The following is a 27,906-nucleotide window of genomic DNA, read 5'->3' on the forward strand; positions in this document are numbered from 1 at the left end:
TTTGGAAATTCCCCTCCATACTGCTGTTTTATAAGCAGTATCCCCTTTACACTGTACAATAGTACTCAGTCACATCAATGTGGTAGTTTGTGCACATCTTCCTGTGTGATTTCCTTACCCACCCATGTCCTCTGTGCTGTTAGTATCAGAAATATTACATGTTTTTGTTACTGACCCCAAATACAAGTATGTATGTATTGCCTTATGGAACTGCTTTTTTTTTTAAGATTTTATTTATTTATTCATGAGAGACAGAGAGAGAGACAGAGGCAGAGGGAGAAGCAGGCTCCCCGCGGATCAGGGAGCCCGATGCGGGACTCAATCCCAGAACCCTGGGATCATGACCTGAGCTGAAGGCAGACGCTTAACCAACAGCCACCCAGGCGTCCCTGCAACTGCTTTTTAAACAAGTTAAAGGGGTCGTAAGAGAATATGCAGTATGTAGTGTCTTTCCCCCCAAAGATTTATTTATTTGAGAGAGAGAGCTAGCAGGAGGGACAGAGTAAGAGGGAGAGAGAATCTCATGCAGACTCTGTGCTGAGCACAGAGCCTGACACGGGGCTTGATCTCACAATCCTGAGATCATAACCGGAGCTGAAACCAAGAATCAGACACTTAACTGACACGTAACTGACTGCACCACCCATTATGTGGTATCTTAGGATGAGCTATAAAAGTACCTATCACAGAGTGTTTCATTTCTTCATGTGCATCCTAATTGCCATCTATTGTCACATGCTTTCAACACAAAGAATTTTCCTTAATAAATCTCGTGAAGCAAGTCTGCTAGCACCAAATTCTCTCAGCTCTTGTTTATCTGGGAATGTTTTTATTATGCCTTCATTTTTTTTAAGATAGTTTTGCTGGATATAAAAATCTTCGTTGATAGTTTTTTTCCCTCACCAGCACTTTGAATGTTATTTGCTTCCTTCTGACTGCCATTGTTGACTTATGAATACTGTTTAAAATATCTGTGGTGATTGTTTATAGCAGCATTATCTGCAATAGCCAAATTATGGAAACAGCCTAAGTGTCCATCAACTGATGAATGGATAAAGAAGAGATAGCATATTTATACAATGGAATATTACTCAGCCAAAAAAATGAATGAATCTTTCCATTTGCAACAACATGGATGGAGTGAGAGAGTATTATGCTAATTAAAATGTTTGCCAGAGAAAGATAAATAACATGATTTCACTCATATATGGAATTTATGAACTAAAACAAATGAACAAAATGGAAAAAAAATAAGAGAAAGGGAAGTAAACCAAGAAACAGACTCAACTATAGAGAACAAGCTGATGGTTACCAGAGGGTAGGTGGGGGGGTGATGGGTAAAATAGGTAATGGGGATTGAAGAGTGCACTTGCTGTGATGAGCACTGGGTGCTGTATGGAAGTTTGAATCACTATATTGTATACCTGAAACTAATATTACACTGTATGTTAAATAACTGGAATTTAAATAAAAACTTAAAAAAAAATAAAAAAAAATATCTGTGGTGATGAAATGCCTCAATTGTTTTTGCCTGAGATAGTCTTTACTTCTTTTTTTCAAGATTATGGTTTTGTTATTGTTGTTGTTGTTTAAGTAATCTCTACACCCAGTGTGGGGCTTGAACTCATGACCTCAAGATCAAGAGTCACATGCTCCACTGACCAAACCAGCCAGGTGCCCCTGAGGAAATCTTTACTTCCATTTCACTTTTGAAGGATAATTTCACTAAATACAGAATTCTAGGTCAGTGGGGATTTTCCTTTCTCAACATTTTAAATATCCCACTGCAGTCTCTTCTTGCATGCATAGTTTCTGATGAAAAGTTGGATGTAGTTCTTGACATTGCTCCTCTACCAGCAAGATTTTTCCCTCTGATGTCTTTCAAGATTTCCTGTTTTTAATTTTCTGCTGCAATGAATATGATATGTCTAGGTGTATATTTTTTCATTCATCCTATTTGATGTTCTATGAGGTTCCTGGATCTGTGGTTTGGTGTCTATCATTAGTTTTGGGAAATTCTCAGTCATTATGGCTTCAAATATTTTTTCTATTCCTTTCTTTCTTTCCTTTCCTCCTGATATTCCCATTATGTGTACATCACATCTCTTGTGATTGTCCCATGGTTTTGGGGCATTCTGGTTTTTTTCATTTTTTTCTACTTGCCTGTTGGTTTGGACACATCTTTGGCATCTGTGACTGTCCCCTTGGCTGTGTCTAGTCTGCTGATGAGCCCAGCAAAGGCAGTCTTCATTTTTGTGACAGAATTTTGATTTCTAACATTTCCTTTTAAACCCCTCCTTAGCACTTCTTTCTCTCTGCTCACACTGCCCGTCTGTTTCTGATGCGGTCTGCTTTATCTATCAGAGCCCTTAGTGTATGAGTCATAGTTTACATTCCTGGTCTGGTAATTCCAGCACCTTTTCCACCTCCAGGTCTGGTTCTGGTGCGGCTCTGTCTCTTCAAACTGTGTTTGGTCCTTCAGTGTGCCTTGTAACTATTGTCAAAGCTGACGTGATGTGTGGGTAAAGGGCCTTTAGTGTGAGGCTTTGTTTACCTGGCTGTGTTCACTGTGTGCTACAATTGTGGGCCTGAGGACAGACTTCCTGTGGCATCCCTAATTATTTTGTTGTAAAATACACATAACATAAAGTTTACCATCCTAACCATTTTAAAGTGTACAGTTCAGTGGCATTAATTACATTCTCATTATAGTGCAGCCATCTTGCAAAATTAAGACTTTATACCCATTAAATAATACCTCCCCATTCTCTTATCCCCAGCCCCTGGCCACCACCACTGTACTTTCTGTGTCTATTTGACTACTCTAGGGTCCTCATGTAAGTGGAATCCTACAGTATTTGTCATTTTGTGACTGCTTATTTCACATAACACAATGTCCTCAAGGTTCATCTAGGTTGTACCATGTGTCAGAAGTTCCCTCTTTTTAAGGCAGAATAACATTCCATTCTATGTATAGACCATGTTTTGGTAGTCCATTCATCCACTGATGGACACATGGGTGGCTTCCATATTTTAACTACTGTGAATAATGCTGCTATGAATATGGGTGTACAAATATCTCTTCGATATCCTGCTTTCAGTTCTTTGGGGTATGTACCCAGCAGTGGCATTGATGGGTCATGTGGTAATTCTAGGTGTAATTTTTTAAGAATGGTTGTACTAGGGGCGCCTGGGTGGCTCAGTCATTAAGCGTCTGCTTTGGCTCAGGTCATGATCCCGGGGTCCTGGGATCGAGCCCCGCATCGGGCTCCCTGCTCTGCGGCAATCCTGCTTCTCCCTCTCCCACTCCCCCTGCTTGTGTTCCCTCTCTCGCTGTCTCTCTCTCTGTCAAATAAATAAATAAAATCTTTAAAAAAAAAGAAAAGAATGGCTGTACTATTTTTCCACAGTGGCTGCACCATTTTATATTCCAACTGACAGTGCATGAGGGTTCCAGTTTCTCCACATCTGCACCAACAATTGTTAGTTTCTGCTTTGATTTTTTTTTTTAATTCTCCTCATTGTGAGTTGTGTTTTCTCACTTCTTTACCTGCCCAGTGTTCTTTGAGTGGATACCAGATACTGTGAGTTTCACCTTGTTGGTGCAGGATATTTTTTTATTCCTACACATCTTTCTCAGCTCTGATCTGGGATGTATTGAAGTTACTTGAATATAGACAGGTCTTTCAGGTCTTGCTTTTGGGATTGTTAGGTGGGTCTGTGTGGAGCTCAGTCTGGGGCTCATTATTCCACACTTTTGCGGTGACAACTCAAGGAGCATTCTATTCTGTGCTTTGTGAATTATGAGCTCTTCGAGGCTGGCTGATGGGATCATTATTCCCGGCCCTATGTGAAAACTGGGTACCGTTCCCTCTCATTCTTCTGGAAGATTCTTTAGCAGGCTTCAGGCAGTTTTTGCATGCATTTGTGGTGATCAGTTCTCAGCTGACCCACAGGGGGTCCTTTTCAATTCTCCACAGTTCACCTCTGTGTAGCTCTCATGACTGTGGTTCTCTGTGTGGAGACTTTGGGCCACCATGGTGTACTGTGACTCAGGCAGGTTCTTTTCCAGGCCTCTTCCAGGAGCCTTCTTCCTGTGCTGTGGCCTGGAAGCTGAGACAATCCCAGGGCTCTTCCAGTTATTTCCTGTGTCTCGGGGATTACAGTCATGCACTGCCTGATATCCAGGTCCTGACAACCAGTTTCCTATATTTATTCTTTTTGTAGTTCTTGGTGGTTTCAGATGGAAGGTAAGTCTGTCCCAGTTACTCCATCTTAGCCAGAATCAGAGTTTCTTCTTATTTTATTCGAACCAAAATCAAAACAAAATCGCACTTTTTCCTTAAAAAATATACACACCAATAGCACTGAAATACATTCATGCTTCTTTTCTGAATTTCCCTTTTCCCTTCCCATTCTGGGTGGTTTCTTCCGACTTGCATTCTGGTCCACAGAGTCCCTCTTCACCTGGGTCTAAGCTGTTATTAATTCCATTTGATGAGTTCTGAATCTTGATTTTTGTGGTTTTCATTTCTGAAAGTTCTATTTGGTTCCTTTTCAAACCTACTCTGTCAAATTTATAGTTTTCAGTTGTTGCAGAAGTTTAACAGGCCTGGCTTTATCCCCTTGAACATAGTAAGCACACTTGTTTTACAGTTTCTGGCTTATAACTCGAGTATCTGGGTTTCTTCAGATCTGTTTTTCTGCTGGTTCTCAGTCATGGCATATCATCTCATGTTTCTGTTCATCTTTGTTTGTATGCTGAAATGATATTTAAATGTCGTTTTCAGAAATAATCTCAGGTCCAGGGTGATGTGCCTGTTATCCTAAGAGGATTTCTGCTTGCTTCTCTGAGGGCAGGGTGCACTAGCAATCTGGAGCCCCCTTACATCAAGTTTGGGTTTGAGATTTTCCAAGCCGCCATGTCATTCAAGGCTGGGCTGCAGTCCATGGGAGAGCTGGCTCACCACCCACTCCCTCCTGGGAGACATCCCATCTTGTCTGCCGCACAGGGCAGGTGTGGCTTACCATGGTCTACACCCTTGGCAAACCCTGGCCTCCTACTGTTGCTTCCCTAACCCCAAACACTGCCAAAAGTGACACCACAAAGCTGCTCTTTCTGAAAAAGCAGGAGCACCTTTGACTGCTTGACTCACCTCCCCACCTCCTTGCTCCCCTAAGCCTGGTGATTCATCACCATGATTTAGATGTGTTCTGCCTCTGTGAGGATGACGTCTACGTGTTGTCTTCATGGGAAGGCCCTTATTACACCATTTGCCATTATAGGAAACCTGTCCGTATATTAAACTAAATGTTTTAAAGTGTTCTCATTGTTTATTTCTGTATAGTGTGAGGTGGTATTCTTAGTTCCTTTCCCCAAGTGGTAGCTACTTTTCCAAGAACATTTTACCAAACACCTCCTCCTCTCCCACTGACCTCCCATACCACCTCGGTTTTGTGTCAAACTTCCACACACAGAAAGACCCAGTCTTGCACTCAGTTCCACCGTCAGTTGTCCAGTACCAGCCAGCTCCTGTGCCAGCATCAGCACCACTGGGTTTTCACTACTATGGCATCATAATAAGACTTGGTATTTGAAGGGAAAATTTATGTCTTATTCTTATTGGATCTTAGCCTTCCACATGAATTATAACTTTCAAGACCAGTCTTTAGTGTACATTTAAAAACTATCCCAGACTTGTATATGTGTGTGTGTCGCTTGAAACAACACAAATTTATTCTTTGACAGTTCTGAGGTCAGGGGTCTGAAGTGAGTCTGATGGGGCTACAATCAACAATTGTGTTTGCAGGGCTGGTTCTTTTTGGAAGATAACCCACTCCTTGCTGCTTACAACTTCCAGAGGCTGCCACATGCCTTGGCCAATGACCATGTCACTCAACCTCTACTTCATGGTTACCCACTGCCTTCTCTTACAAGAATCCTCCTCCCTGGGACGCCTGGGTGGCTCAGTCGGTTGGGCGGCTGCCTTCAGCCCAGGTCATGGTGCCAGGGTCCTGGGATCGAGTCCCACATCGGGCTCCTTGCTCAGCGGGGAGCCTGCTTCTCCCTCTCTCTCCCTCTGCTTGTGCTCTGTCAAATAAATAAAATCTTAAAAAAAAAAAAAAGAATCCTCCTCCCTATCTTGTATAAAGACCCTTGTGTTTTCACACTGGGCCAATATGGATAATCCAAGAAAATCTCCCCCATCTCAATGCTTAATCACACCTGCAAAGTCCCCTTTACCATGAGAGGTACATTTTCACAGGACATGGGGATTAGGATGTTGACAACTTTGGGGACCCATTCCTGTCTGCCATGCCACTCAAGTAATTGCTATGTCATATTTTGACTAGATTCACATTAGTCATATAGATTGATTTAGAGACAGGTACATTTATTACATTAAGCCTTTATATCCATGAACATTAGATATTTCTCCATTCATTTGTCTTTAACATCTCAATAAACTTTTATAATTTTTCTGACCCTTTGTTAGATCATCCTAAATCCTTAAACATTCAGTTGTATGTAAACATTGTCATATTTTTAAGCATGTGTCCCAGATTTTATTGCTTATGTATACACATATGATGGCTTACATTTGATCTAAAATCTAGGAAACTTGCTAAATTCTCCTACTACTAGAATAATTTGTAAATTCTTCTGAATTATCCACATAGACAACCAGATCATTTGTATGACACATTGGTTCCAAACTCTTCCACTCTCAGCATTTGATTTTCTTAGTTTCATAATACAGGAATGTAATGAGGCAATAATATTCATATATATGTATAAAATTTACATTAATACAATAAAAAGACAAGCTCACTTCAAGAAAGTAGGAAAGCATTTAATAATGGGCATTAAAAATACATGATTAAAAACTACTAATGGGGTACCTGGGTGGTTCAGTCGGTTAAGTGGCAGCCTTCAGCTCGGGTCATGATCCCAGAGTGCTGGGATCAAGTCCCGGGTCAGGCTCCCTGCTCAGTGGAGAGCCTGCTTCTCCCTCTCCCTCTGCTGCCTCTCTACCTATTCTATCTCTCCATCAAAAAAATAAATAAAATCTTCTAAAAAAAATTACTAAGGCTAAAAGACAAAACTTCCCTAACTTTAAGAAGAGATGCTTTAAAAACTGACAACAGGGACTCCTGGGCGGCTCAGTCAGTGAAGCATCTGCCTTCGGCTTGGGTCATGACCCCAGGGTCCTGGGATCCTGTCCCGCATCGGGTTCTCTGCTTCTCCCCCTCCCTCCGCCTGTTGGGCTGCCTGCTTGTGCATGCTCGCTCTCTCAAATAATTTTTTTAAAAATTGACAACAAAGGCATGGAAAAATTACCATAAATGAAGAAAACCTAGGGTTATTCACTGTATAATCAGTAAGAGAGGTGTTATAACTATTCTGTATGACCCTGGGGAGAACCTAGGGTCAATCGCTATATAGTCTGGACTAGGAAAGGTTGCTTCATCGCTCTTGTTGACCTGTTCCATTAATATATGCTTCTAGCTCCTGGGTGAGCACTGTTCACTGTCTACCTCAGCCCTGACCATTTCCATGCATCCTGGTGCCCTCATGTACAGAAGTGAGAAAGTAAGCTCCTCAAGTGTCTCCATGAATAGCAGATGCGTGACAAAGCCCTGGTCCATGCTGCATGTTGCCATACATCCTTCACATCCTTTCCCGGTCCATAATTCATTTTCCTGGCTTGTTGTTCACACCTGATAGTTTCCTTGGGTTTTGATGAAAGAAGAGGGGGTGATCCTCTAGCTGCTCGCCCTAAGCTCTTCCTCCGGCAGTCTTAAAGTCAGAGTTTCCACAGGAGACTAGGCATGGGTGTCCTGGTGCTCACTTTATGGTCTTCCCCTGGAAGAGTTCAAGATGACATGCCATGTGCGAAGAGGACAGAACAAAGGTGTCTGGTGAGGCAGTTGCCGCCATGAGTGTGAGTGTTGTGACAGAAACGAGAGGGGAAAGCTAATGGTTCTGAAATGCTTTAGCTTTTAGGGGACAGCTTTCTCCAACAGGAGGCTGCATTGAAGTCTAAGTATGCAACACTCCACACTCTGGCCTGGAAGATGAGGACACACCTGCAGAGACTCACCTGGAACAAGGAAGGGCAGGCAGAAAAGGCAGCCCCGCCCCAGCCAGGGGTGCCCAGGAGTGCTGAGAGCAGCCCAGGACCACAAGTTTGTTAGATCAGGATGGTGTAAAGGAAGAGGGAATGTGGCCATGGGCACCCTGGCCTGATGGAGCATGGGTAGTTGGGGTTCCGTGGGTCCTCTCTTATCAGCTCTCCTTTGTCCTTTGGGGCTTCTGGCTCTGCAGGGCAGCGTTGGTGACCCCTGCAGCAGAGAAGCATTACCTCCGGGCTGTGAGCATTCTACGAGCAGAAGGAGGGCTAGGACCTGTCTCCAGGGCAGAGGGTCTGGGAGTGGCAAGCACCGCGGCTTGCCACACCTGCAGGAGTCAGCCGGACCCAGATCTTGGCTGTGTCTAGCATAGCCACCTGCACACCTGGGGACCAAGCTGTGACTACCAGAGACAGGCAAGCCCAGCTCTTTCGAGCTCAGACCAAACTACTTCTTTCTTCCCAGGGTGCTATACTTACAACTACAAATTGGAATGATGATCTGTCCTAAACTGCTCCAGGATAAATGAAAACATGCTATGTCTGTATGCTTCATTGATGTTGCTAGCCACACGGAATGGGTCAGGGTGCCTCTGGAGAGCTGTTGCCCGCCCACCTCTTGCACCCAACCCAACAGGGTGCAGGCGCCAGCCCTGTGGGCACATCCCACACCTGGTCACCATGCTCTTCCCTCCACCACGAACTGAAAGGCTCATCCCCTTCCTCAAGACCTTCTTCCAAGGCCACTTCCCCATCCACCACCCCCCCCGCCACCATGCTCTTGCCTTTTCAAATTGGGTAGCTTTCTCCTCCAAGTGCTCTTACCTTCTGCCAACTGCATGGAAGGTCCAAGGGGCAGGGCTCCAGCCTGGGGTCTGGGGCGAGCTGAGGAGGAGTTCAGGGTGTTAGACCCCCTGAAGGAAGGGCACTGATGTGAAGGGCCTTGAAGGGCAGTGGTCCTAAAGGACAATGAACGGGATGAAGATTTCCAGAGATCAGATGCAAGAGAACAGTGTTCACTGAATGGTAATTATCACTGAGATACTGACAGATTCCTTGGAAGCTTAGGAGATGAGAGGCCCCACATGAGGGTTTTGCATGTGGCCTTGTGCCCCCAGGACTCTGGTTCCTTCACACAAGTGAACAGAGTCTGTACCAGCAGCCCCGGGCACCACATGAGAATGGAGACATGCAGCTGAAAACAAGAATGGGGAACTATGCACATTTCCCCAAGCCTTCTAGATGAGGCCACCAGCATTGCAGAATGGTAGCATGGACGTCCCTCCTGGTCTGACAGGGGAACCAGGGAAGCCGTGAAAGAAGAAACACCAACCAAAATCACATCAGGGTGGAGTAAGGGTAACACAGACCCGTGTTACACATGCAGTGCATCACCCTGGCATTTCTCATAGAAATCCTTAAAAATAAGAGTTTATGGATGCATAATACTCATGATGAATAGATATTTACATGCTCCAGCCACAAATCACATTTCTTCCCAGATGCATTCCCCATGAAACAACTAAGCCACTGTGCAACCCAGTATTGAAATTACTGGACAGAAGAATATAACTTGAGGAACTGACAAAGGATGGTTTAAAGCTGTCCCTTCTTGATAATTTAAATATATAGGTCAACCCTAAAGAATCAGTGTGATTTAGCTAACCTGACCAAGACAAAAACTCAGGAAAGAAAGTGGAGCCATCACTAGGAACCCTAACGAAATAAAAAGGGGCATGAAGAAAACCAAGAGCAGCTAGACCAAAGGTACACCATCCACCTGTCCACCATGGAGGTGAGGAAGAGTATGTCTGGGACACAGGAGGCTTCTCAGGGTGTCTCCAGCACTACCATGCCCTGTGATTACATTAATAGAAAACAAACAACACAACTCAGGCAGGACCAATGGAAGGTCCTGCAGGAAGGAAGACTTGGGTCACCACACCAGGTCAAGAGCCACAGGTGCTTGCTGAGGGCAAAGGGAATAGGGACTGAGGAGGGGACAGAGCACTCCAGATACCAGCAAGGACCACATGGCCATTTGCAGAAACTGTAACTGTTATGAGTAATTTTTCCTCAGTTTGTTAAGGATGTGTGTGTGTGTGTGTGTGTGTTTATAGGGCGTCAAGGAGAAGAGTGAGTGTGTGTGTGTGTGTGTTTATAGGGTGTCAAGGAGAAGAGTGAGAGAGTGTGTGTGTGTGTGTGTGTGTGTGTGTTTTTAGGGCGTCAAGGAGAAGAGTGAGCATCACCCATGGACTTTTCATCCCGTCCTGGGAAAAGGTTAGTTCATTTTCAGTTATACTCAGGATGGTTCTATCACCTTAATGGAAATACGACTTCATTATTGTCTTTATTTGAAAATTAACTATGGATTAAAGAGATGTGTATGGGTGCTGAATTGACAAGGAATGGATTGCCACGGTGAATTTTATGTGTCAGCTGGGCTAGGCTATGGTGTCCAATTGTTTGCTCAGATGCTCTCTAGACGTTGCTGTAAAGGTATTTTGTAAATGTGTCAATATTTACAGTGTATTTTAACTAAAGGAGATTACTTAATAAATATACGTGAGTGGGCATCATCTGGCCACTTGATGGCCTTCACAACAAAACTTTGAGGTATCCTGGACAAGTTCTGCTTTAAAACTGCCACATACATGGGGCGCCTGCCTGGGTGGCTCAGATGGTTAAGCGTCTGCCTTCGGCTCAGGTCATGATCTCCGGGTACTGGGTTCGAGCCCCACATCTGGCTTCCTGCTCAGCGGGAAGTCTGCTTCTCTCTCTCTCTCCCTCTGACCCTTCCCACTGCTTGTTCTCTCCCTCTCAAATAAATAAATAAAATCCTAAAAAAAAAAAAAAAAAAAAGACTGCCACATACAAATCCTGCCTGCGTTTCCAGCCGGCCCACTTGCCCTGCTGATGGCAGACCCAAGATGCAATGTTGAAATCCTGTTGAATTTCCAACCTGCCCACCTGCCCTGCAGATTGCAGACTAAGACCTTAAGTTTGACACTTGCTCGAGTCTCCAGGCTTTCAAATTTGCCAGACCCCAGTCCTGGTCCCAAATCCGTGTTAGTTTCCTGGGGTTGACATAACAAAGTAGCACACATCTGACTTAAAACAATAGAAATTTGTTCTCTCACAGTTCTGGAGCCCAGAAGTCCAAAATCAAGGTGTCAGCAGGGCTCATTGTGTCTGAGGGTTCTGAGGGAGTGTATCTCCATATCCTAGTTTCTCGTGGCTGCTGGAAATCTTTGGTATCCCTTCGCTTGGAGATGCATCACTCCCTCCAATCTCTGCCTCCACAGATTGTGTCTCTGTGCATCTTCGCGTGGCCATCTTTTCTCTCTTCTGCTCATAAGACACTGAGTTTGACCTCATTTTAACTTTAATTACATCTGCAATGACCCTATTTCCAAATAAAGTCACATTCCGAGGTACTGGGAATAGGACTTCAACATATCTGTTGGGGGGACACAATTCAAACCATAACAGACGGTAGTACTCTCCAAGTTGATCTACAGATTCATTGCAGTCCTTATCAAAATTCCAGCTGGGTTTCCTTAGAAATTTACAAGCTGACCTTAAGATTCATATGAAAAAGGGCTCAGAATAGACAAAACAACCTTGGAAAAGAAAAACAAAGTTGGAGGGTTTAATTTTGTGATGACAAACTTACTACAAAACTACTGTAATTGAAACAGTGTGGAACTTGGATTTCTATTCTTATAGAAATATACATCAATAGAACAGAATCACGGGCCCAGAAATAAACCTTACATTTATGGCCAATCACCTTTTGACAGGGTTCCAAGACAATCAATAGGAAAAAAAAATTAGTCTTTTCAACAAATGGTGCTGAGACAAGTGTACATCCACATGCAAAAGAATGAATCCGGACCCCCACCTCACACCATCCTGAAATTTAATTCAAAACGATTATAGGCCTATATATAAGAGCAAAAATTGTAAAACGCTTAGAAGAAAACGTAGGAGTAACGCTTCATGACCTTGGATTAAGCAATGATTTCTTAGATATGACACTAAAAGTACAAATCTCAAAAGAAAATAGATAAATTGGACTTCTTTAAAGTTAAAAATTTTGTGTCATAGAACACACTCAAAAAGGTGAAAAGACAGTCTAACCACTGTGAGAAAGTATTTGCAAATCATAGATCTGATGATACCTGTATCAGAAATAGAGAGCTGTTATAACTCAGTAACTAAAAAAGAATCACTGTGAAACTATCACAAATGGAAGAAAATTCAGTAAAGTAGCATACAAAGAGACAATGGACTTCACAAATAAAACAGTAGCTAGTTAGAAGCTACCAATATCAGTAACAGAAGGGGTTGTTACTACAGGCATTGAAATGATTCAGGGAATATTTTCTAACAACTTTACGGCCATAAATTCAACAACTCAAGTGAAATGGACAATTTCTTTGAAAGGTACAAAATACCTAAACTCCCTCAAAAAGAAACCAATAGCCTAAACAGTCCCATAAGTATTACAGAGCTTATATTCATAGTTTAAAACCCTCAGAACAGAAATTTTGAGGACCAGTTGGTTTTACTGGCCATCACATGGGTGGAACTCAAATGCATTGTGCTAAGTACAGGACTGTATATATGACATTCTGGGAAAGACAAACGATGTGGATAGAAATCTAGATTCGTGGGTGCCTGGGTGGCTCAGTTGGTTAAGTGAATGCCTTCGGCTCAGGTCATGAGCCTGGAGTCCCGGGATCGAGTCCCGCATCGGGCTCCCTGCTCGGCAGGGAGTCTGCTTCTCCCTCTGACCCTCCTCCCTCTCATGCTCTCTGTCTCTCATTCTCTCTCTCGCAAATAAATAAAATCTTAAAAAAAAAAAAAAAAGAAGAAAGAGGCAAACCAAAAAACCGACTCTTAGCTATAGAGAACGAACTGATGGTTCCCAGAGGGGAGGTGGGTGGGTGGATGGTATAAGGAGGTGGTGGGTATTAAGGAGTGTACTTGTTGTGATGAGCACCAGGTGTTGTATGGAAGTGTTGAATCACTATATTGTTCACCTGAAACTAATATTACATTGTATGTTAACTAACTGGAATTCAAATAAAAAAAATTTTTTTTAAGTCCCTTTAACTTTTCTTGGAAGGCTGGTGTAGTAGGGATGAACCCGTTTAACTTTTGTTTGTCTGGGAAAATCTTTATCTCTCTACCAATTCTGAGTGATAACCTTGCCAGGTAAAATATTCGTCACTGTAGGTTTTTTCCCTTTCAGCTTTTTAAATATATCATGCCACTGGGGCGCCTGGGTGGCTCAGTTGGTTAAGCGACTGCCTTCAGCTCAGGTCATGGTCCTGGAGTCCTGGGATCGAGTCCCGCATTGGGCTCCCTGCTCAGCGGGGAGTCTGCTTCTCCCTCTCCCGCTCCCCCCTCTTGTGCTCTCTCTCTCTTTCTCTCTCTCAAATAAATAAATAAAATCTTTAAAAAAAAAAAAGAAATCTAGATTCGTTATTTCAAGGGATTATGGGCAGAAGGACTCTAAAGGGGCTCAAAGGAACTGGGAAGGCAGTGGAACTCTTCTATAGCTTGACTGTGGTGGTCACATGACTGCAAGCACTTGTCAAAACTTGCATGATTGGATAAATTTTACTGTATATAAGTGATACCCTAATAAGAAAGGTTTTGATCAGGTGGATGGCAGATATGTAAGTAGTAACTGACCTAAGAGAATTGAGCAGGCCATTGAGAAAGTGGAAAACATCCTGAATCCTCTACAAGAACCGGTGTGTCTAGATATGACTGTGGGAGGGAATGGTAAACCCAGGAATGTTGGGCAGAAACTGAGAAGCGGTCATATCCCTAAGTCTTCCCCCAACTCCGTATCTCTGGGCTAATGGACCCCACTGACTCTTGCAGAAATCTGGAGTTCTGTTTTCTTTGAGAGTAACACAGGCAATCCATAATTGAGGGCCCTGGATGCCAAAATTAGGTTAGGAGACGGTATATATACTTAATGCACAATGTTCAGACACAACAACCTTCTACCTGAGCTTCCAGAACCTGCAGCAAGATCCCTGCTATTCAGGAAGGGGTTTGGGGTCATGTGGATGCTTAGAGGGATGTCCTGAAGGTAGGGACATCAGTAGCTCCTCATGATCCACCCAGCACTGCCCACACCCCAGAGCTTCCAATCACTTTTCATTCCAGCAGTCTTAATTTCAAAGGCAAGACAAAGGAATAGCAGACATCGAAGGAAAGCCTCTAACACGGAAATTAAACACCCAATCAATCAAGTGGAAATAGCAGTTTGGAAGAAATTAACTCAGCTGGGAGAAGTTCCTTCAGGTTGAGACAAGGATGATGAATACGTTCCATTTTGTTCCTCCAGAAGATTGTGAAGGGTAGATACTAGACAAGGGCCACAGGATTTGAAGAACAACCCAATAGGGAGTTCCCCAGGCTTTTCTCTCCTCCCATGTGTCCAGCTTGGGTGTAGAAGCTGAAACGCCAACACACACACACACACACACACTCAAGTGCACGCACATGTGCACGCAATAGCCCCAACTGAAGCCACAGAAAAGGGTGGCCCAACATGATGGAAACCTAACCACCCTGCTTATTCTCAAGGCAAACATGAGAAAATCCGCACCCTTCTGTCCCCCAACAGGCGCTGCAGAAGCTGAGTGCATCCGGGGAAGGCCAACTTTCAGCCCCTTTCCTCACCATAAGGTGGTCCCTGTGCAGCCAAGTTACCTTGACCTCAGCATTACTGACATTCGGGTCTGGACAATTCTTTGTTCTTGGAAAGCGTCCTGTGCATTATGGGATGCTCAGCAGCATCCCTGAACAACCCACTAGATGCCAGTATCACAGGCCCCCGATTTTGATCATCAACAGTGTATCTAGACACGACCAAGGGTCCCCTGGTTGAGAAGCCATGCTATGTCTCCCACACCCCTCCTGCAGGAAGGACCCTTAGGAAGCTGGACCTATGAGGCCCTCGTGTCTCCCCATCCGCAGCATGAGGCAGCACTCCTCCCCATCACAAGGCTACATGGACGAGACCAAGGTGGAGTCCTGTTATCTGGGACACAGGCAACGGACAGACCAGAATAGCCCTGCTGTGGGAACCTCACCCCACCCAAATAAGCCGGGATGTGTGTTCTGAGAGACCCCCACGAGCGGGCTGTCAAGGAGGGAAGAAGAGCCAGAGGGGGCCCCGGGGGAGGGAAGGGGGCCCGGAGGGGGCCGTAGAGGAGGGAAGGGGGCCCGGAGCGGTCCATCCCGGCGGGAAGGGGGCCCAGAGCGGTCCATCCCGGAGGGAAGGGGGACCAGAGCGGTCCATCCAGGAGGGAAGGGGGCCCAGAGCGGTCCATCCAGGAGGGAAGGGGGCCCAGAGGGGGCCCCCGGGGAGGGAAGGGGGCCCAGACGGGGCCGTAGAGGAGGGAAGGGGGCCCAGAGCGGTCCGTCCGGGCGGGAAGGGGGCCCAGAGGGGGCCCCCGGGGAGGGAAGGGGGCCCAGAGCGGTCCATCCAGGAGGGAAGGGGGCCCAGAGGGGGCCCCCGGGGAGGGAAGGGGGCCCAGACGGGGCCGTAGAGGAGGGAAGGGGGCCCAGAGCGGTCCGTCCGGGCGGGAAGGGGGCCCAGAGGGGGCCCCCGGGGAGGGAAGGGGGCCCAGACGGGGCCGTAGAGGAGGGAAGGGGGCCCAGAGCGGTCCGTCCGGGCGGGAAGGGGGCCCAGAGGGGGCCCCCGGGGAGGGAAGGGGGCCCAGACGGGGCCGTAGAGGAGGGAAGGGGGCCCAGAGCGGTCCGTCCGGGCGGGAAGGGGGCCCAGAGGGGGCCCCCGGGGAGGGAAGGGGGCCCAGAGCGGTCCATCCAGGAGGGAAGGGGGCCCAGAGGGGGCCCCCGGGGAGGGAAGGGGGCCCAGACGGGGCCGTAGAGGAGGGAAGGGGGCCCAGAGCGGTCCGTCCGGGCGGGAAGGGGGCCCAGAGGGGGCCCCCGGGGAGGGAAGGGGGCCCAGACGGGGCCGTAGAGGAGGGAAGGGGGCCCAGAGCGGTCCGTCCGGGCGGGAAGGGGGCCCAGAGGGGGCCCCCGGGGAGGGAAGGGGGCCCAGAGCGGTCCATCCAGGAGGGAAGGGGGCCCAGAGGGGGCCCCCGGGGAGGGAAGGGGGCCCAGACGGGGCCGTAGAGGAGGGAAGGGGGCCCAGAGCGGTCCGTCCGGGCGGGAAGGGGGCCCAGAGGGGGCCCCCGGGGAGGGAAGGGGGCCCAGAGCGGTCCATCCAGGAGGGAAGGGGGCCCAGAGGGGGCCCCCGGGGAGGGAAGGGGGCCCAGACGGGGCCGTAGAGGAGGGAAGGGGGCCCAGAGCGGTCCGTCCGGGCGGGAAGGGGGCCCAGAGGGGGCCCCCGGGGAGGGAAGGGGGCCCAGACGGGGCCGTAGAGGAGGGAAGGGGGCCCAGAGCGGTCCGTCCGGGCGGGAAGGGGGCCCAGAGGGGGCCCCCGGGGAGGGAAGGGGGCCCAGAGCGGTCCATCCAGGAGGGAAGGGGGCCCAGAGGGGGCCCCCGGGGAGGGAAGGGGGCCCAGACGGGGCCGTAGAGGAGGGAAGGGGGCCCAGAGCGGTCCGTCCGGGCGGGAAGGGGGCCCAGACGGGGCCGTAGAGGAGGGAAGGGGGCCCAGAGCGGTCCGTCCGGGCGGGAAGGGGGCCCAGAGGGGGCCCCCGGGGAGGGAAGGGGGCCCAGACGGGGCCGTAGAGGAGGGAAGGGGGCCCAGAGCGGTCCGTCCGGGCGGGAAGGGGGCCCAGAGGGGGCCCCCGGGGAGGGAAGGGGGCCCAGACGGGGCCGTAGAGGAGGGAAGGGGGCCCAGAGCGGTCCGTCCGGGCGGGAAGGGGGCCCAGAGGGGGCCCCCGGGGAGGGAAGGGGGCCCAGAGCGGTCCATCCAGGAGGGAAGGGGGCCCAGAGGGGGCCCCCGGGGAGGGAAGGGGGCCCAGACGGGGCCGTAGAGGAGGGAAGGGGGCCCAGAGCGGTCCGTCCGGGCGGGAAGGGGGCCCAGACGGGGCCGTAGAGGAGGGAAGGGGGCCCAGAGCGGTCCGTCCGGGCGGGAAGGGGGCCCAGAGGGGGCCCCCGGGGAGGGAAGGGGGCCCAGACGGGGCCGTAGAGGAGGGAAGGGGGCCCAGAGCGGTCCGTTCGGGCGGGAAGGGGGCCCAGAGGGGGCCCCCGGGGAGGGAAGGGGGCCCAGAGCGGTCCATCCAGGAGGGAAGGGGGCCCAGAGGGGGCCCCTGGGGAGGGAAGGGGGCCCAGACGGGGCCGTAGAGGAGGGAAGGGGGCCCAGAGCGGTCCGTCCGGGCGGGAAGGGGGCCCAGAGGGGGCCCCCGGGGAGGGAAGGGGGCCCAGACGGGGCCGTAGAGGAGGGAAGGGGGCCCAGAGCGGTCCGTCCGGGCGGGAAGGGGGCCCAGAGGGGGCCCCCGGGGAGGGAAGGGGGCCCAGAGCGGTCCATCCAGGAGGGAAGGGGGCCCAGAGGGGGCCCCCGGGGAGGGAAGGGGGCCCAGACGGGGCCGTAGAGGAGGGAAGGGGGCCCAGAGCGGTCCGTCCGGGCGGGAAGGGGGCCCAGAGGGGGCCCCCGGGGAGGGAAGGGGGCCCAGAGCGGTCCGTCCGGGCGGGAAGGGGGCCCAGAGGGGGCCCCCGGGGAGGGAAGGGGGCCCAGAGCGGTCCATCCAGGAGGGAAGGGGGCCCAGAGGGGGCCCCCGGGGAGGGAAGGGGGCCCAGACGGGGCCGTAGAGGAGGGAAGGGGGCCCAGAGCGGTCCGTCCGGGCGGGAAGGGGGCCCAGAGGGGGCCCCCGGGGAGGGAAGGGGGCCCAGAGCGGTCCATCCAGGAGGGAAGGGGGCCCAGAGGGGGCCCCCGGGGAGGGAAGGGGGCCCAGACGGGGCCGTAGAGGAGGGAAGGGGGCCCAGAGCGGTCCGTCCGGGCGGGAAGGGGGCCCAGAGGGGGGCCCCGGGGAGGGAAGGGGGCCCAGAGCGGTCCATCCAGGAGGGAAGGGGGCCCAGAGGGGGCCCCCGGGGAGGGAAGGGGGCCCAGACGGGGCCGTAGAGGAGGGAAGGGGGCCCAGAGCGGTCCGTCCGGGCGGGAAGGGGGCCCAGAGGGGGCCCCCGGGGAGGGAAGGGGGCCCAGACGGGGCCGTAGAGGAGGGAAGGGGGCCCAGAGCGGTCCGTCCGGGCGGGAAGGGGGCCCAGAGGGGGCCCCCGGGGAGGGAAGGGGGCCCAGAGCGGTCCATCCAGGAGGGAAGGGGGCCCAGAGGGGGCCCCCGGGGAGGGAAGGGGGCCCAGACGGGGCCGTAGAGGAGGGAAGGGGGCCCAGAGCGGTCCGTCCGGGCGGGAAGGGGGCCCAGAGGGGGCCCCCGGGGAGGGAAGGGGGCCCAGAGCGGTCCGTCCGGGCGGGAAGGGGGCCCAGAGGGGGCCCCCGGGGAGGGAAGGGGGCCCAGAGCGGTCCATCCAGGAGGGAAGGGGGCCCAGAGGGGGCCCCCGGGGAGGGAAGGGGGCCCAGACGGGGCCGTAGAGGAGGGAAGGGGGCCCAGAGCGGTCCGTCCGGGCGGGAAGGGGGCCCAGAGGGGGCCCCCGGGGAGGGAAGGGGGCCCAGAGCGGTCCATCCAGGAGGGAAGGGGGCCCAGAGGGGGCCCCCGGGGAGGGAAGGGGGCCCAGACGGGGCCGTAGAGGAGGGAAGGGGGCCCAGAGCGGTCCGTCCGGGCGGGAAGGGGGCCCAGAGGGGGCCCCCGGGGAGGGAAGGGGGCCCAGACGGGGCCGTAGAGGAGGGAAGGGGGCCCAGAGCGGTCCGTCCGGGCGGGAAGGGGGCCCAGAGGGGGCCCCCGGGGAGGGAAGGGGGCCCAGACGGGGCCGTAGAGGAGGGAAGGGGGCCCAGAGCGGTCCGTCCGGGCGGGAAGGGGGCCCAGAGGGGGCCCCCGGGGAGGGAAGGGGGCCCAGAGCGGTCCATCCAGGAGGGAAGGGGGCCCAGAGGGGGCCCCCGGGGAGGGAAGGGGGCCCAGACGGGGCCGTAGAGGAGGGAAGGGGGCCCAGAGCGGTCCGTCCGGGCGGGAAGGGGGCCCAGAGGGGGCCCCCGGGGAGGGAAGGGGGCCCAGAGCGGTCCATCCAGGAGGGAAGGGGGCCCAGAGGGGGCCCCCGGGGAGGGAAGGGGGCCCAGACGGGGCCGTAGAGGAGGGAAGGGGGCCCAGAGCGGTCCGTCCGGGCGGGAAGGGGGCCCAGAGGGGGCCCCCGGGGAGGGAAGGGGGCCCAGACGGGGCCGTAGAGGAGGGAAGGGGGCCCAGAGCGGTCCGTCCGGGCGGGAAGGGGGCCCAGAGGGGGCCCCCGGGGAGGGAAGGGGGCCCAGACGGGGCCGTAGAGGAGGGAAGGGGGCCCAGAGCGGTCCGTCCGGGCGGGAAGGGGGCCCAGAGGGGGCCCCCGGGGAGGGAAGGGGGCCCAGAGCGGTCCATCCAGGAGGGAAGGGGGCCCAGAGGGGGCCCCCGGGGAGGGAAGGGGGCCCAGACGGGGCCGTAGAGGAGGGAAGGGGGCCCAGAGCGGTCCGTCCGGGCGGGAAGGGGGCCCAGAGGGGGCCCCCGGGGAGGGAAGGGGGCCCAGAGCGGTCCATCCAGGAGGGAAGGGGGCCCAGAGGGGGCCCCCGGGGAGGGAAGGGGGCCCAGACGGGGCCGTAGAGGAGGGAAGGGGGCCCAGAGCGGTCCGTCCGGGCGGGAAGGGGGCCCAGAGGGGGCCCCCGGGGAGGGAAGGGGGCCCAGACGGGGCCGTAGAGGAGGGAAGGGGGCCCAGAGCGGTCCGTCCGGGCGGGAAGGGGGCCCAGAGGGGGCCCCCGGGGAGGGAAGGGGGCCCAGAGCGGTCCATCCAGGAGGGAAGGGGGCCCAGAGGGGGCCCCCGGGGAGGGAAGGGGGCCCAGACGGGGCCGTAGAGGAGGGAAGGGGGCCCAGAGCGGTCCGTCCGGGCGGGAAGGGGGCCCAGAGGGGGCCCCCGGGGAGGGAAGGGGGCCCAGAGCGGTCCATCCAGGAGGGAAGGGGGCCCAGAGGGGGCCCCCGGGGAGGGAAGGGGGCCCAGACGGGGCCGTAGAGGAGGGAAGGGGGCCCAGAGCGGTCCGTCCGGGCGGGAAGGGGGCCCAGAGGGGGCCCCCGGGGAGGGAAGGGGGCCCAGACGGGGCCGTAGAGGAGGGAAGGGGGCCCAGAGCGGTCCGTCCGGGCGGGAAGGGGGCCCAGAGGGGGCCCCCGGGGAGGGAAGGGGGCCCAGACGGGGCCGTAGAGGAGGGAAGGGGGCCCAGAGCGGTCCGTCCGGGCGGGAAGGGGGCCCAGAGGGGGCCCCCGGGGAGGGAAGGGGGCCCAGAGCGGTCCATCCAGGAGGGAAGGGGGCCCAGAGGGGGCCCCCGGGGAGGGAAGGGGGCCCAGACGGGGCCGTAGAGGAGGGAAGGGGGCCCAGAGCGGTCCGTCCGGGCGGGAAGGGGGCCCAGAGGGGGCCCCCGGGGAGGGAAGGGGGCCCAGACGGGGCCGTAGAGGAGGGAAGGGGGCCCAGAGCGGTCCGTCCGGGCGGGAAGGGGGCCCAGAGGGGGCCCCCGGGGAGGGAAGGGGGCCCAGACGGGGCCGTAGAGGAGGGAAGGGGGCCCAGAGCGGTCCGTCCGGGCGGGAAGGGGGCCCAGACGGGGCCGTAGAGGAGGGAAGGGGGCCCAGAGCGGTCCATCCAGGAGGGAAGGGGGCCCAGAGGGGGCCCCCGGGGAGGGAAGGGGGCCCAGACGGGGCCGTAGAGGAGGGAAGGGGGCCCAGAGCGGTCCGTTCGGGAGGGAAGGGGCCCAGAGCGGTCCATCTGGGAGGGAAGGCCACCAGGAGACCCCCAAGAGCGGGCTCTGTGATGGGCACTAAGGGGCCTGCGACCTGCCATGGGCTCTGGGGGGGGGGTCCCACATGGCGGGGCAGGGGGGCAGGAGGGCACTGCCACCTGTCTCAGATGCCCATATAGCAGTCAGGGCCTCCTCACGTGCTCTTCGGTGCTGTCGCCCATGGAGTGCCGGGCGGCCTTAGCGATTTGGGGCCGTCGCGTGTTCCTGGAGTAACGTGCGCTGCGCCGTCGCACCTCGGGGCCGTCGCGCGCCGTTCGTGTCACGTGCCCTGCGCCGTCGCACCTCGGGGCCGTCGCGCGCCGTTCGTGTCACGTGCCCTGCGCCGTCGCACCTCGGGGCCGTCGCGCGCCGTTCGTGTCACGTGCCCTGCGCCGTCGCACCTCGGGGCCGTCGCGCGCCGTTGGTGTCACGTGCCCTGCGCCGTCGCACCTCGGGGCCGTCGCGCGCCGTTGGTGTCACGTGCCCTGCGCCGTCGCACCTCGGGGCCGTCGCGCGCCGTTCGTGTCACGTGCCCTGCGCCGTCGCACCTCGGGGCCGTCGCGCGCCGTTCGTGTCACGTGCCCTGCGCCGTCGCACCTCGGGGCCGTCGCGCGCCGTTGTGTCACGTGCCCTGCGCCGTCGCACCTCGGGGCCGTCGCGCGCCGTTGGTGTCACGTGCCCTGCGCCGTCGCACCTCGGGGCCGTCGCGCGCCGTTGTGTCACGTGCCCTGCGCCGTCGCACCTCGGGGCCGTCGCGCGCCGTTCGTGTCACGTGCCCTGCGCCGTCGCACCTCGGGGCCGTCGCGCGCCGTTCGTGTCACGTGCCCTGCCTGCGCCGTCGCACTTCGGGGCCGTCGCGCGCCGTTGGTGTCACGTGCGCTGCGCCGTCGCACTTTGGGGCCGTCGCGCGCTGCTGGTGTCGCACTTTGATGCCCTCACACATTGTGCAGCCTCGCGCGGGCACAGGGCCCGCCGGCTCGCTCCGCAGGACCCTCCGACCTCATGGCCGCCCCGCTGCCTGACCCACGCCCGGTGCTTGGGGCGTCACCGTCCGTGGCCCCCAGCCTGCTCCTGCTCCTGCTCCTCCTGCCCCCCGCCCAGGCTGCAGCCGTGGCCCACGGACGCCCCCTGAGCGAGGCCCGCGCCTCGATCCCCCACGTGGGTAGGACCCCTTGGGGCCCAAGTTAACTGGAGTCCTGGTGGCGATTCCGGGGCTTCTTCCTCCCCGGGGTGGAGACCGGGCTCCCCTGCCCTTCCCCTCCCCAGCTGTCCCTCCCTTCCCCTCCCCTGCCCTGCCCCTCCCAGCTTTCCCCTCCCCTTCCGTACCTCTCCCCTCCCAAGCTCTCCCTTCCTCTCCCCTCTCCTGTCCTGTCTGATCCTCCCCTTCTGTATCTCTCCCCTCCCAAGCTCTCCCTTCCTCTCCCCTCTCCTTTCCTTTCTGACCCTCCCCTCTGTACTTCTCCCCTCCCAAGCTCTCCCTTCCTCTCCTCCCTCCTGTCCTTTCTGACCCTCCCCTTCCGTACCTCTCCCCTCCCAAGCTCTCCCTTCCTCTCCCCTCTCCTTTCCTTTCTGACCCTCCCCTCTGTACTTCTCCCCTCCCAAGCTCTCCCTTCCTCTCCTCCCTCCTGTCCTTTCTGACCCTCCCCTTCCGTACCTCTCCCCTCCCAAGCTCTCCCTTCCTCTCCTCCCTCCTGTCCTTTCTGACCCTCCCTTCCGTACCTCTCCCCTCCCAAGCTCTCCCTTCCTCTCCTCCCTCCTGTCCTTTCTGACCCTCCCCTTCCGTACCTCTCCCCTCCGAAGCTCTCCCTTCCTCTCCTCCCTCCTGTCCTTTCTGACCCTCCCCTTCCGTACCTCTCCCCTCCCAAGCTCTACCTTCCTCTCCTCCCTCCTGTCCTTTCTGACCCTCCCCTTCCGTACCTCTCCCCTCCCAAGCTCTCCCTTCCTCTCCTCCCTCCTGTCCTTTCTGACCCTCCCTTCCGTACCTCTCCCCTCCCAAGCTCTCCCTTCCTCTCCTCCCTCCTGTCCTTTCTGACCCTCCCCTTCCGTACCTCTCCCCTCCCAAGCTCTCCCTTCCTCTCCTCCCTCCTGTCCATTCTGACCCTCCCCTTCTGTACCTCTCCCCTCCCAAGCTCTACCTTCCTCTCCCCTCTCCTGTCCTTTCTGACCCTCCCCTTCCGTACCTCTCCCCTCCCAAGCTCTCCCTTCCTCTCCTCCCTCCTGTCCTTTCTGACCCTCCCCTTCCATACCTCTCCCCTCCCAAGCTCTCCCTTCCTCTCCTCCCTCCTGTCCTTTCTGACCCTCCCCTTCCGTACCTCTCCCCTCCCAAGCTCTACCTTCCTCTCCTCCCTCCTGTCCTTTCTGACCCTCCCCTTCCGTACCTCTCCCCTCCCAAGCTCTCCCTTCCTCTCCTCCCTCCTGTCCTTTCTGACCCTCCCTTCCGTACCTCTCCCCTCCCAAGCTCTCCCTTCCTCTCCTCCCTCCTGTCCTTTCTGACCCTCCCCTTCCGTACCTCTCCCCTCCCAAGCTCTCCCTTCCTCTCCTCCCTCCTGTCCATTCTGACCCTCCCCTTCTGTACCTCTCCCCTCCCAAGCTCTACCTTCCTCTCCCCTCTCCTGTCCTTTCTGACCCTCCCCTTCCGTACCTCTCCCCTCCCAAGCTCTCCCTTCCTCTCCTCCCTCCTGTCCATTCTGACCCTCCCCTTCCGTACCTCTCCCCTCCCAAGCTCTACCTTCCTCTCCTCCCTCCTGTCCTTTCTGACCCTCCCCTTCCGTACCTCTCCCCTCCCAAGCTCTCCCTTCCTCTCCTCCCTCCTGTCCATTCTGACCCTCCCCTTCTGTACCTCTCCCCTCCCAAGCTCTACCTTCCTCTCCCCTCTCCTGTCCTTTCTGACCCTCCCCTTCTGTACCTCTCCCCTCCCAAGCTCTCCCTTCCTCTCCTCCCTCCTGTCCTTTCTGACCCTCCCCTTCCGTACCTCTCCCCTCCCAAGCTCTACCTTCCTCTCCTCCCTCCTGTCCTTTCTGACCCTCCCCTTCCGTACCTCTCCCCTCCCAAGCTCTACCTTCCTCTCCCCTCTCCTGTCCTTTCTGACCCTCCCCTTCCGTACCTCTCCCCTCCCAAGCTCTCCCTTCCTCTCCTCCCTCCTGTCCTTTCTGACCCTCCCCTTCTGTACCTCTCCCCTCCGAAGCTCTCCCTTCCTCTCCTCCCTCCTGTCCTTTCTGACCCTCCCCTCCGTACCTCTCCCCTCCCAAGCTCTCCCTTCCTCTCCCCTCTCCTGCCGTTTCTGACCCTCCCCTTCCGTACCTCTCCCCTCCCAAGCTCTCCCTTCCTCTCCGCCCTCCTGTCCTTTCTGACCCTCCCCTTCTGTACCTCTCCCCTCCGAAGCTCTCCCTTCCTCTCCTCCCTCCTGTCCTTTCTGACCCTCCCCTCCGTACCTCTCCCCTCCCAAGCTCTCCCTTCCTCTCCCCTCTCCTGCCGTTTCTGACCCTCCCCTCTGTCCCTCTCCCCTCCCATGCTCTCCCTTCCTCTCCCCTCTCCTGCCCTTTCTGACCCTCCCCTCTGTACCTCTCCCCTCCCATGCTCTCCCTTCCTCTCCCCTCTCCTGTCCTTTCTGACCCTCCCCTTCCTTACCTCGCCTCCCAAGCTCTCCCTTCCTCTCCTCCCTCCTGTCCTGTCTTATCCTCCCCTTCTGTATCTCTCCCCTCCCATGCTCTCCCTTCCTCTCCCCTCTCCTTTCCTTTCTGACCCTCCCCTTCCATACCTCTCCCCTCCCAAGCTCTCCCTTCCTCTCCCCTCTCCTGTCCTTTCTGACCCTCCCCTTCCTTACCTCGCCTCCCAAGCTCTCCCTTCCTCTCCCCTGTCCTTTCCTTTTTGACCCTCCCCTTCCTTACCTCGCCTCCCAAGCTCTCCCTTCCTCTCCCCTCTCCTGTCCTTTCTGACCCTCCCCTCTGTACCTCTCCCCTCCCAAGCTCTCCCTTCCTCTCCCCTCTCCTGTCCTGTCTGATCCTCCCCTTCTGTATCTCTCCCCTCCCAAGCTCTCCTTTCCTCTCCTCCCTCCTGTCCTTTCTGACCCTCCCCTTCCGTACCTCTCCCCTCCCAAGCTCTACCTTCCTCTCCTCCCTCCTGTCCTTTCTGACCCTCCCCTTCCATACCTCTCCCCTCCCAAGCTCTCCCTTCCTCTCCCCTCTCCTGTCCTTTCTGACCCTCCCCTTCCATACCTTCCCCTCCCAAGCTCTCCCTTCCTCTCCCCTCTCCTGTCCTGTCTGATCCTCCCCTTCTGTACCTCTCCCCTCCCAAGCTCTCCCTTCCTCTCCTCCCTCCTGTCCTTTCTGACGCTCCCCTTCCATACCTCTCCCCTCCCAAGCTCTACCTTCCTCTCCTCCCTCCTGTCCTTTCTGACCCTCCCCTTCCATACCTCTCCCCTCCCAAGCTCTCCCTTCCTCTCCTCCCTCCTGTCCTTTCTGACCCTCCCCTTCCATACCTCTCCCCTCCCAAGCTCTCCCTTCCTCTCCTCCCTCCTGTCCTGTCTTATCCTCCCCTTCTGTATCTCTCCCCTCCCATGCTCTCCCTTCCTCTCCCCTCTCCTTTCCTTTCTGACCCTCCCCTTCCATACCTCTCCCCTCCCAAGCTCTCCCTTCCTCTCCCCTCTCCTGTCCTTTCTGACCCTCCCCTTCCTTACCTCGCCTCCCATGCTCTCCCTTCTTCTCCCCTGTCCTTTCCTTTCTGACCCTCCCCTTCCTTACCTCGCCTCCCAAGCTCTCCCTTCCTCTCCTCCCTCCTGTCCTGTCTGACCCTCCCTTCTGTACCTCTGCCCTCCCAAGCTCTCCCTTCCTCTCCCCTCTCCTGTCCTTTCTGACGCTCCCCTTCCGTACCTCTCCCCTCCCAAGCTCTCCCTTCCTCTCCCCTCTCCTGTCCTTTCTGACCCTCCCCTTCCTACCTCGCCTCCCAAGCTCTCCCTTCCTCTCCCCTGTCTTTCCTTTCTGACCCTCCCCTTCCTTACCTCGCCTCCCAAGCTCTCCCTTCCTCTCCCCTGTCCTTTCCTTTTTGACCCTCCCCTTCCTTACCTCGCCTCCCAAGCTCTCCCTTCCTCTCCCCTCTCCTGTCCTTTCTGACCCTCCGCTCTGTACCTCTCCCCTCCCAAGCTCTCCCTTCCTCTCCTCCCTCCTGTCCTTTCTGACCCTCCCCTTCTGTACCTCTCCCCTCCGAAGCTCTCCCTTCCTCTCCTCCCTCCTGTCCTTTCTGACCCTCCCCTTCCGTACCTCTCCCCTCCCAAGCTCTACCTTCCTCTCCTCCCTCCTGTCCTTTCTGACCCTCCCCTTCCATACCTCTCCCCTCCCAAGCTCTCCCTTCCTCTCCCCTCTCCTGTCCTTTCTGACCCTCCCCTTCCATACCTCTCCCCTCCCATGCTCTCCCTTCCTCTCCCCTCTCCTGTCCTTTCTGACCCTCCCCTTCTGTACCTCTCCCCTCCGAAGCTCTCCCTTCCTCTCCTCCCTCCTGTCCTTTCTGACCCTCCCTTTCCTTACCTCTCCCCTCCCAAGCTCTCCCTTCCTCTCCTCCCTCCTGTCCTTTCTGACCCTCCCCTTCCATACCTCTCCCCTCCCAAGCTCTCCCTTCCTCTCCCCTCCCCTGCCCTTTCTGACCCTCCCCTTCTGTACCTCTCCCCTCCCAAGCTCTACCTTCCTCTCCCCTCTCCTGTCCTTTCTGACCCTCCCCTTCTGTACCTCTCCCCTCCCAAGCTCTCCCTTCCTCTCCTCCCTCCTGTCCTTTCTGACCCTCCCCTTCCGTACCTCTCCCCTCCCAAGCTCTACCTTCCTCTCCTCCCTCCTGTCCTTTCTGACCCTCCCCTTCCATACCTCTCCCCTCCCAAGCTCTCCCTTCCTCTCCCCTCTCCTGTCCTTTCTGACCCTCCCCTTCCATACCTTCCCCTCCCAAGCTCTCCCTTCCTCTCCCCTCTCCTGTCCTGTCTGATCCTCCCCTTCTGTACCTCTCCCCTCCCAAGCTCTCCCTTCCTCTCCTCCCTCCTGTCCTTTCTGACGCTCCCCTTCCATACCTCTCCCCTCCCAAGCTCTACCTTCCTCTCCTCCCTCCTGTCCTTTCTGACCCTCCCCTTCCATACCTCTCCCCTCCCAAGCTCTCCCTTCCTCTCCTCCCTCCTGTCCTTTCTGACCCTCCCCTTCCATACCTCTCCCCTCCCAAGCTCTCCCTTCCTCTCCTCCCTCCTGTCCTGTCTTATCCTCCCCTTCTGTATCTCTCCCCTCCCATGCTCTCCCTTCCTCTCCCCTCTCCTTTCCTTTCTGACCCTCCCCTTCCATACCTCTCCCCTCCCAAGCTCTCCCTTCCTCTCCCCTCTCCTGTCCTTTCTGACCCTCCCCTTCCTTACCTCGCCTCCCATGCTCTCCCTTCTTCTCCCCTGTCCTTTCCTTTCTGACCCTCCCCTTCCTTACCTCGCCTCCCAAGCTCTCCCTTCCTCTCCTCCCTCCTGTCCTGTCTGACCCTCCCTTCTGTACCTCTGCCCTCCCAAGCTCTCCCTTCCTCTCCCCTCTCCTGTCCTTTCTGACGCTCCCCTTCCGTACCTCTCCCCTCCCAAGCTCTCCCTTCCTCTCCCCTCTCCTGTCCTTTCTGACCCTCCCCTTCCTACCTCGCCTCCCAAGCTCTCCCTTCCTCTCCCCTGTCTTTCCTTTCTGACCCTCCCCTTCCTTACCTCGCCTCCCAAGCTCTCCCTTCCTCTCCCCTGTCCTTTCCTTTTTGACCCTCCCCTTCCTTACCTCGCCTCCCAAGCTCTCCCTTCCTCTCCCCTCTCCTGTCCTTTCTGACCCTCCGCTCTGTACCTCTCCCCTCCCAAGCTCTCCCTTCCTCTCCTCCCTCCTGTCCTTTCTGACCCTCCCCTTCTGTACCTCTCCCCTCCGAAGCTCTCCCTTCCTCTCCTCCCTCCTGTCCTTTCTGACC

General features: G+C 55.7%; 1 protein-coding gene across 1 annotated transcript in view; it reads left to right on the plus strand.

Moving 5' to 3' along the window:
* Positions 1 to 9,921: 9,921 nt before the first annotated feature.
* PRSS38 (serine protease 38) overlaps positions 9,922 to 27,906 on the plus strand; it is a 28,503-nt gene continuing 10,518 nt past the window's right edge. The window contains exons 1-2 of the mRNA XM_064595625.1: positions 9,922 to 9,927; positions 21,167 to 21,908. Of these exons, the coding sequence (XP_064451695.1) occupies positions 9,922 to 9,927; positions 21,167 to 21,908 (748 nt within the window). The remainder of the gene's footprint in view (positions 9,928 to 21,166; positions 21,909 to 27,906) is intronic.

This window comes from Mirounga angustirostris, unplaced genomic scaffold (genome assembly GCF_029215605.1).
Source record: "Mirounga angustirostris isolate CCGP_5_RB_7025 unplaced genomic scaffold, mMirAng1.0.hap1 SCAF_7, whole genome shotgun sequence".
Taxonomy (NCBI): domain Eukaryota; kingdom Metazoa; phylum Chordata; class Mammalia; order Carnivora; family Phocidae; genus Mirounga; species Mirounga angustirostris.